Source organism: Pseudorasbora parva, chromosome 4 (genome assembly GCF_024679245.1).
Source record: "Pseudorasbora parva isolate DD20220531a chromosome 4, ASM2467924v1, whole genome shotgun sequence".
In the NCBI taxonomy this organism is placed as follows: Eukaryota; Metazoa; Chordata; class Actinopteri; order Cypriniformes; family Gobionidae; genus Pseudorasbora; species Pseudorasbora parva.
Window position 1 is genome coordinate 52,908,071 of NC_090175.1, and position 9,831 is coordinate 52,917,901.

General features: G+C 43.8%; 1 protein-coding gene across 1 annotated transcript; it reads right to left on the reverse strand.

Moving 5' to 3' along the window:
* Positions 1–1,382: 1,382 nt before the first annotated feature.
* On the reverse strand, positions 1,383–3,763 carry LOC137073813 (trichoplein keratin filament-binding protein-like). Its single transcript, XM_067442516.1, has 5 exons — positions 3,651–3,763; positions 3,202–3,449; positions 2,462–3,096; positions 2,116–2,348; positions 1,383–2,058 (listed from the first exon to the last, which is right to left on the reverse strand). Exons 1-5 carry the CDS (start codon positions 3,761–3,763, stop codon positions 1,383–1,385), a joined length of 1,905 nt encoding a protein of 634 aa, XP_067298617.1.
* Between the last annotated feature and the right edge of the window lie 6,068 nt (positions 3,764–9,831).

Below are 9,831 nucleotides of genomic sequence, written 5' to 3' on the forward strand. Positions count from 1 at the left end.
AGAATGAATGCATGAGAATCTAATAATAATCAACATTGTAATAAGTGACAAAAAACTAAACAAAACAAAAAAACAAAAAAATTCATGGAAAATGCCATTTCTAACTCTAACAGGGTTTACGAAATGGAGAAGCTTATTTATTTGACACAAGTGTTCCTTGAATTCAATTCAATATGCTTTAGATAAAAGGACCCGTCAAACGCATAAATGTAAAGAACTCATTTTGAATACTGTGTAGGGAACAGGAGCTGTTTACTATCACATCATCACTCTCAGTGAATAGATGGGCATGTACATAATGTAATAAAGAGTTAACTTGATAGAATCCACTGGATGTAGAAAAAAATTACATGAACTATAAAGACAAGTGACAGGCGGTTGTCAGTCCCATTTTTCTTTTAGATAGGGGGATGTAAAAAGGGTGATGAATCACCATCATTAATGTGATGCCCCACAGTCACGAGTGCCAGGCCTTACCAGAAACAGCCAATTAACATAATCACAGTCTTGACTAATTGGACACACTCAGTAGGGAGTATGAGAGAGGCACAGTAGTTAACTGAATCAACAAACCCCCAGCTGAGCTCTAGCTAAACATCCACCAGCACCCAGTTCTCACCTAGTGTTCTCATGGGTCACACTGGATTAGAGGTTGCAAGACAATTCATTGCACTGCTTGCTGAGAAATTAGTGAATATGTTAATAAATAATCCAGATGCTGTTCTAAAGGTGCAGTTCAGTCTTAAAAAGGGAGATAGTTAAAAGTTTGCAGTCTGTAAGATTTTTTTTTATTGTTTCTGAAATTAGTCATGCTGTGAAATATCATTGCAATTTAAAATATATGTTTTCTATTTTATTATACACTTCTGTATCTGGGAGACTTAGGACAGTGACCCAAAATATTCTTTTTACTATTGCCTGAACTACACGCGATGGAAAGAATCTGCTGGAGCATTGAAAATGACGGACTGACACCTTAAAGACGGGACCTTAACCCCAGCGTGCACATTTGGAGTGAGTTGGAAAATATACTGGACAGATCTTTTGTACATTCAGTTGCACAAGGTGGGATAAGATTAGTGTTGAAGTTCTCAGAGGAAATATATTGACTCTATGCAAGAAATGTTGCTGAAAACATTGATGCCGCTGTAATTGATGCAAACGGTGAACACAGCAAATACTGAAATTAAAAGTATATAAAAACAGTACGACTGTCACATATGCTCTGTGTCTGTCCTTGGACTTTTATGTTGAAGTGTTTCCTTTGCTTTTTTGTAGTCCTTTGTAGTTTTTAATGTTGAATAGTCTCATCAGGTGTGTGTTTTTTAGTTTGTTAAACATGTTTGCCTGTGTCTCCAGTTCAGAGTGAACTCCGCCTGTTTTCAGTCCAGAGTGGACTCCTCCTGTCTCCAGTTCAGAGTGGACTCCTCCTGTCTCCAGTCCAGAGTGAACTCCTCCTCCTGTCTCCAGTCCAGAGTGAACTCTGCCTCCTGTCTCCAGTTCAGAGGGGACTCCTCCTCCTGTCTCCAGTCCAGAGTGGACTCCTCCTCCTGTCTCCAGTCCAGAGTGGACTCCTCCTCCTGTCTCCAGTCCAGAGTGGAATCCTCCTCCTGTCTCCAGTCCAGAGTGGACTCCTCCTCCTGTCTCCAGTTCAGAGTGGACTCCTCCTCCTGTCTCCAGTCCAGAGTAGACTCCTCCTGTCTCCAGTCTAGAGTGAACTCCTCCTCCTGTCTCCAGCCCAGAGTGAACTCCTCCTCCTGTCTCCAGCCCAGAGTGGACTCCTCCTGTCTCCAGTCCAGAGTGAACTCCTCCTCCTGTCTCCAGTCCAGAGTGAACTCTGCCTCCTGTCTCCAGTTCAGAGGGGACTCCTCCTCCTGTCTCCAGTCCAGAGTGGACTCCTCCTCCTGTCTCCAGTCCAGAGTGGACTCCTCCTCCTGTCTCCAGTCCAGAGTGGAATCCTCCTCCTGTCTCCAGTCCAGAGTGGACTCCTCCTCCTGTCTCCAGTCCAGAGTGAACTCCTCCTCCTGTCTCCAGTCCAGAGTGAACTCCTCCTCCTGTCTCCAGGTCAGAGTGAACTCCTCCTCCTGTCTCCAGGTCAGAGTGAACTCCTCCTACTGTCTCCAGGTCAGAGTGAACTGCTCCTCCTGTCTCCAGTCCAGAGTGAACTCCTCCTCCTGTCTCCAGTCCAGAGTGAACGCCTCCTCCTGTCTCCAGCCCAGAGTGAACTCCTCCTGTCTCCAGTTCAGTGTGGACTCCTCCTGTCTCCAGCCCAGACTGTACTCCGCCTCCTGTCTCCAGTCCAGAGTTGACTCCTCCTCCTGTCTCCAGTCCAGAGTGGACTCCACCTCCTGTCTCCAGTTCAGAGTGGTCTCCTTCTATATCCAGTCCAAAGTGGACTCCTCCTGTCTCCAGTCCAGTGTAGACTTCTCCTCCTGTCTCTTCAGTCCTGAGTGGACTCCACCTCCTGTATCCAGTCCGGAGTGGACTCCACCTCCTGTCTCCAGTTCAGAGTGGACTCCTCCTCCTGTCTACAGTCCAGAGTGGACTCCGCATCCTGTCTCCAGTCCAGAGTGGACTCCGCCTCCTGTCTCCAGTCCAGAGTGGACTCCGCCTCCTGTCTCCAGTCCAGAGTGGACTCCGCCTCCTGTCTCCAGTCCAGAGTGGACTCCACCTCCTGTCTCCAGTCCAGAGTGGACTCTGCCTCCTGCCTCCTGTCCAGAGTGTTCTCCACCTCCTGTCTCCAGTCCAGAGTAGACTGCTCCTCCTGTCTCCAGTCCAGAGTGGACTCCGCCTCCTGTCTCCAGTCCAGAGTGGACTCCTCCTCCTGTCTCCAGTCCAGAGTGAAAGCATCCTCCTGTCTCCAGCCCAGAGTGAACTCCTCCTGTCTCCAGTTCAGTGTGGACTCCTCCTGTCTCCAGCCCAGACTGTACTCCGCCTCCTGTCTCCAGTCCAGAGTTGACTCCTCCTCCTGTCTCCAGTCCAGAGTGGACTCCACCTCCTGTCTCCAGTTCAGAGTGGTCTCCTTCTGTATCCAGTCCAAAGTGGACTCCTCCTGTCTCCAGTCCAGTGTAGACTTCTCCTCCTGTCTCTTCAGTCCTGAGTGGACTCCACCTCATGTATCCAGTCCGGAGTGGACTCCACCTCCTGTCTCCAGTTCAGAGTGGACTCCTCCTCCTGTCTACAGTCCAGAGTGGACTCCGCCTCCTGTCTCCAGTCCAGAGTGGACATCCGCCTCCTGTCTCCAGTCCAGAGTGGACTCCGCCTCCTGTCTCCAGTCCAGAGTGGACTCCACCTCCTGTCTCCAGTCCAGAGTGGACTCTGCCTCCTGCCTCCTGTCCAGAGTGTTCTCCACCTCCTGTCTCCAGTCCAGAGTAGACTGCTCCTCCTGTCTCCAGTCCAGAGTGGACTCCGCCTCCTGTCTCCAGTCCAGAGTGGACTCCGCCTCCTGTCTCCAGTCCAGAGTGGACTCCGCCTCCTGTCTCCAGTCCAGAGTTGTTCATTTATCATTTTTGCTGATATTTTTATTATATGATTTACTTTTATTATATTTGTTTGAATACTGAGTGAGTTCCTTGATTATGTTCTTCAGGTAAGCGGCTCTGCATTCACTATGGGAGTCACAGAAGGGAAATACTGCACTCCTGCAGTACCTGCCAGGCCAGAGTCTTGTCCTGTCATAGTCACCGTCCAGAGACAAGATATGACCCCATAGCTCTGCCTGCATCTGCATTTTCTGGCAAGTTGGCTGCCCTTCCAGAGTCATGACTCACTTTTTCTAATATTTAATGATCAGAGCAACCATCTTCTAGCCTAACAAGCCAGACCCACATCAAGATGTTTGGTCTGGAAACTCACCATTTACAGGGCTCAATCCGAGGGGCGGGATAAACAGTTGTCTTTCAAACTCCCTCTGCACGCGATAGGATAGTGCTATAACCAACCAGAGCAACCAAGGTGAAACAGAGCTTGTTGATAGATTAAACATTCGCCGTATCCGGTTGGCAAAAATCTTCCCTTTTTAAGAATGACTTCAGTGCCGTTCTTTGATGTTTTCTCAGAGAAAAGCTTAACTCCAAGACTTCCAGAGTCATGGTCAAAGCTGATTCGAAAGACCACCGTTCGCCAGTTTCTGTGTTTACTAGAAGCACGCTAACGCAACTCGGCCGTCGTCATTATGGCCCCGCCCGCCGACTCTATACACGATGTGATTGGCCCGGCAAGAGTTGGGCGATTTCAGCTCAGAAGGGTATTGAGAATTGCTAGACGACACTCGCGGGCAGATTAGATTTGCTGCCGCTAGGGTGCGTCTAGATTTCTAGGCTAACCATCTTCATGTTTCATGGACATTATGAAATTAAATCATGTTTTGGATGCAAAAAAAAAACAACAACAAAAAAAAAACACCACTGCATTTTAAAATATAATGTATTCCTGTGATTAAAGCTTAAGTTTTAGCATCATTACTCCATAACAGTTGAGCTGCTTAGTATTTATTTTGAAGTATTGTTTAATGAAAGTTTAAAGAACAGCCTATTTGAAATAGAAATCTTCTGTTACAATTTGATGCAAATGTAATGCATCCATGCTGGAATAAAAGTATTAAAGTTTAAATAGTAACAACAACAACAACAACAACAACAACAAAAAAAAACAAGTAAAAAAAAACTTAAAAAGTTCCATCAAGAAAGTGTTTTTTGTTTATTTTTGTTTATTTTTTTCCTTCAGGGTAACATTATAGAAAATAAGTTGTCAAAGTTTCAGTTGTCTTGGCATGGGCTGTATTGTGTGTCGTTGGCCTATGAATAAACGCAGCTGATTTCTTTAACTGGATAGAAGCATCAACTTCGCTGTGAAGCCAAACTGCTTTTGACAATAGGAAAATACAATTGTCAGACCTGGAAGGTTCCTGCTCCACTTGTTGGGTAAACACTATGACAAAACGTCAGGAAGGTTTAGCATAGATATAGGAATGTGCATTATAATTTAATATTCAGCTTGCTTTTTTTTCTACTGTGCATTTTAGTAGGTCATTTTGAGCATATACAATACAACTCAAAAGTTTGAGGTCAGTAGGATTTTAATACTTTTACTTAGCAAAGGCATATTCAATTTACCAAAAGTGACAGTAAAGACATTGATAATAATATAACAAAAATGCCAATCTAAAATGGATTAAAATGTAAAATAATCTACATTGTATGGCCCTGTTTACACCTTGTATTAAGATGTGTTTTGGTTGATCAGATCAGGATCAGATTTCTGAGGGAGACACATTCCAGTTTATGAATTGAGAAATAAGCTTTCCCTTGGGCCTTTGATATATGAAAGGTCATGGTAATATAAGAATATCCTGTATATTGCAGGGCTGAAAACTTCCTTGTTAGTAAAAGAAAAGCTTTTATAGACCCCAGGCCCAGAAAACGAGGCTCTCAAATCAATGATGAATTAGAAGGCGGAAACGCCGCCTCTGTGTGTACGCTGCTTCTGTAGCCCTGCCCACCGATTCATGTAGCTAAAATGATTGCGTTACCAAGCAATAAACACGCTGAAGATAGCAAGATAATAATTTGTAAACAAGACACAGGTTGACACTGGATTTACAGACATATTGAGATTAAAACAAAATCATCATATTAGAATGATTTATATTAGAATTTGACACTGAAGTGTACACTGTGCGTTACATAAATAAATAAAAATTTTAATATGTGGTCACATAGAATTATTACAAAAAATATGACCTTTTACTATTTTTGTTACAAAGGCATTTTATGTGGCATTTCTAAGCAGCAACCTCCTCCCCCAGTTCCCTTCTCGAGGGAACTCGCACTGCGTCATCGAGATGACAGTTTGGGGTATGCCTGGTCGCGCTGGTGGTTGCCTGCACATGCAGCGGTACTAGGAGGATGTGACTGAACTGAAAAAAAAGGCAACAGATTTGTCTCTCTGTACCAACAAAGGGACGGCCCGTGCTATCAGCTGCTCTATGGCTGGTATGGCATGTGTGGAGAAGCATCTCTGGCTGAATTTGTCAGGGATCAGGAAGAGAGATGAACATTTTCTCCTTGATTCCCCAGTTTCGCCTTCTGTCCTATATGGCGGCACTGTGAGCACTGTTGTCAAGAGGTTTTAGGAGGTGAAAAAGAAGGGGACGCCGCTCAGACTCCTTGGGGAAGGTTCCCTCGAGTGGGCTGCCTTTAGTCGTCATCTAGCTCCTTGCACCGTGAGGTGGAAAAGCAGAGTGTTGCTTCTCATGCCCCTCCCGAAGGAGCTTGGCAAAAGAGGCAACGCTCTCGCGGGAAGTCTTTGAAGCCGAAGGCTGACCTGAGGGAGGTCATTCAGGTCATCCTAGTTGCGGCAGAACCATTGAGAGCTGTCCCCCACGGGGTGGAATGACGTCGTTTTCAAGGTCGTTTTCTCCCCGGAGCTTTCGGGAAATCGATGCTGCACTCCCGCCACCCTGTGCGCCTCGGGCCGCATCGATTTCCGCCATCGGCACATTACTCTAGACGCCTCAAAAAAGACCTGCGGTGAAGCAGCAATCGCATTCGCACACCGAAAATCTTCCTCGATTTTGCCCTGCCGGTCAACCGCTGCAAGTCAACCTCTTAATGGGGTCAGGGAGGAGCCTCGGTTGATACCCAAGACTGGCCTAGAGAGGCTGGTTCACCTATGCAGAATATCTCAGCGCATGGCCATGCCTTCCACATATTTTTGCATGGGCCCTGCTTACTGTAGAACAGGGTTACAGACTACAGTTCAGATCCCCACCCCCAAAGTTTAATGGGGTGGTCTGGTCGTTGGTCGGTCCCGAGCAATTGGGGGTAATGGGACAGGAAGTACACTCCCTGTTGGTCAAGGAGGCGATAGAACGTATTCCTCCACCAGACAGGGAATCTGGGTTCTACAGCTGGTACTTCATAGTCCCCAAGAAGGATGGAGGGTTGCATCCGATAATAGATCTCAGGTATCTGAACCGGTCTCTGGAGATTTAGATTCAAAATGCTCACAATTCCAACCATCGTGAGGAGCAATATCGGGACTGAGACTGAACACAAAGAAAAGTGTGTTGATGCCCTCCCAGCAGACAACGTTCCTGGGAGTTGTATGGAACTCGTCAACGATGCAGGCACAATTGTCCCCTGCACATATCGAGTCCATACTAGCGACAGTCTCCAAGGTGAAGCTAGGCCGCAGCCTCTGTCATGCAGTTCCAGAGACTGCTTGGTCTCATGGCAGCAGCGTTCAACGTGATTCCGTTCAGCCTGCTCCACATGAGACCCCTACATTGGTGGCTGAAAACCAAGGGGTTTTCCCCGATCAGATACTATAGTCTGAATGTCCCGCTTCCTGAGTGTGCCCATTTTGGCTTAACACCAGATGGTTACAATTGGTGTAGAATAGTGGGTACTCGTTCACCAAACTGTCATCTCAATGACGCAGTGCCCTCCAGTTCCCTCGAGAAGTGAACGTCTCAGGTTATGACTGTAACCCATGTTTCCTGAGTGGGAACGAGACACTGCGTCTCGTGGCCACACCTATCGTCAGAGCACTCGCTTCATCGCAGCAAGCTAACTGCGCTATATGTGCTGGCATTTCCTTTCTACCTTCCGGGTATGCCGTCACTCGCTATGCCATGATGCAACATCAATCAGGATTGGACTTTTTTCATTCATGCTTCAGGCACATCATGCTGGGGGTGTACCCCAAACTGTCATCTCAATGACGCAGTGTCTCGTTCTCTCTCAGGGAACATGGGTTACAGTCATAAGAGACATTTTGCATAATTAAATGCAGGTGGATAGTCATTGTGTTTGTCTGCTATCTGATGCTCGACACTATGCTTCAGAATTCTTCTCTACTCTTCAGAATGCTATGGGTGACGTCATGGGCATCCATTTTTTTTTACAGTCTATGTTAGTCACAGGCTGTTAAACTTGTTGCCATGCTTCCTCGTAAAACTTCATTAAAATGCATCTGAACCGAATGTTCACACTTACTAAACATCATTTGCATATGTATTTCATAGCCCTGCTGAAAAAAATAACGAAGACATTTGGGATTCAACAGGCGGTCTGAGCCATTCACAAGGCTTTATTAAGTTTGCTTTGGTCACATAGTGTCAGTATAGGACGCTAGCTAATGCCTCTGAATTTGACTCACAAACACCAAATAAACACGGCCAGTTTCATGGAAAGACTCCTGTGCTGCCGAGCACAGCAGGCCACAGCCATCTATTTGTACTGAATTTACAAATCAAATGCAAAGTCGCAATTCAACATAGCTTGTGAAACTGCTTTCTTGCACTTACATTACATATTTAATATATTTGACCCTGTGTATATAAGTGGACATAGATTGCCTAAACCTTCAGAAATGAATGGGTTTTATTTGGAAACTACAATATTTTTTTTTGAGCAATATAAAGTAAGATTGATATCTGATAGCAGAATATTAATGAAGTCAGGATGATGGCTCATTTTATATCACGACTCAAAGCTGTTTTCTTATCTGTGAAAATGCGCATGATCTCTTATCTAGTCATCGGATGACAGAAACAATGAATATGCCTGAATGAACACTGTTCATCATTATGCAAAATAAGGAAAAAACTAGGCAAATGCATTTTATATCAATCACTTCAAAGAAAAGCTGACCTAAAAATGTTAATTTCGTCATCATTTACTTATTGTGTCGTTCCAAACCTGTATGACTGTCTCTTCTGTGCAACACAAAATGAGATGGCAGTTTTACAGCCCCAGTCACTTGCAAAAAAGGATTGAAAAATGGTGCCATCTTCTTTTGTGCTCCACACAAGAAAGAAAGTCAGTCATGGTAGTTTGGAATGAGACGGGATAAGTAAATGACGACAGAATCTTAATTTTTAAGTGTACTTCTTTTAAGTGACTGTATGCAGAGAAAAGATTTTAAGCAATGCCTGACTTGAAACTGTCTGCAATCAAAAGTATGCATTATTCAGTATGACCAAATCTGAGGTGTATCGATAATAAGTTTGGGGTAAGGTAATTTTTTTAATTTTTTAAAAATCTTTAAAAAACTTGTGGCTACTATGGCTGCATATGATTGATCAACAATATAGTAAAATTGTGTGAAATATTACCATTTAAAATAGTGTTCTATTTAAAATGTAATTTATTCCTGTGTTCAAAGCTGAATTTTCAGCATCATTACTCCAGCCTTCAGTCACAGGATGCTTCAAAAATCATTCTAATATGAATATTTCCTGCTTAATAAACATGTCTTGTAATTTGCAGTGTTGAAAACATTTTTTTGTCCAAAAAATACATATATAAAAATCAGGATAAAAAACAACAACAACAACAACAACAACAACAAAAACATCTGCATTTGTTGATTAGTGACTGTAATGTGTACTGTAGTTGTGCAATTTTCTGTTCAATCCAACGTGATAAATGAATTAACTGTGAACACAAACACCATTAACTTAAGTGAAAATGCACTCACACAAATAATTCAATTCAGTTGTTTCAATATGCATTAGATTACTTTATTTGAATGTTTCCTTGATAAAAGAAATACATAATAATGGCATCATTGCATGATGACGTCAGGAACCTATGAATCTGCTTTTTGAACATGTTCATTGAGCCGAACTGTCCAAAAAATAAAACAGTTTTCAGAAATAATTAGACTTTGCATCACTACTGAAAACACAGGGCTTATAAAGGCAGAGTTAACAAGGTAACAAGACACAAATGAAATTATTATTTAAAAGGTCATCACATATTCACAACAAAGAACACATGATCTAAGCTGCTATCTACAATCATTGCATAGCTTTATACTCTT

Bases quoted from the DNA above. Each gene is read 5' to 3' on its own strand.
- LOC137073813 (XM_067442516.1), bottom strand. From the start codon at position 3,763: ATGACTCTGGAAGGGCAGCCAACTTGCCAGAAAATGCAGATGCAGGCA. The intron at 3,450-3,650 runs GTACTGCAGGAG...TCTGGACTGGAG, and splicing joins ACAAGACTCTGGCCTGGCAG to ACAGGAGGCGGAGTCCACTC. The intron at 2,349-2,461 runs GTGGAGTCCACT...AACTGGAGACAG, and splicing joins CTCCGGACTGGATACAGGAG to GAGGTGGAGTCCACTCTGGA.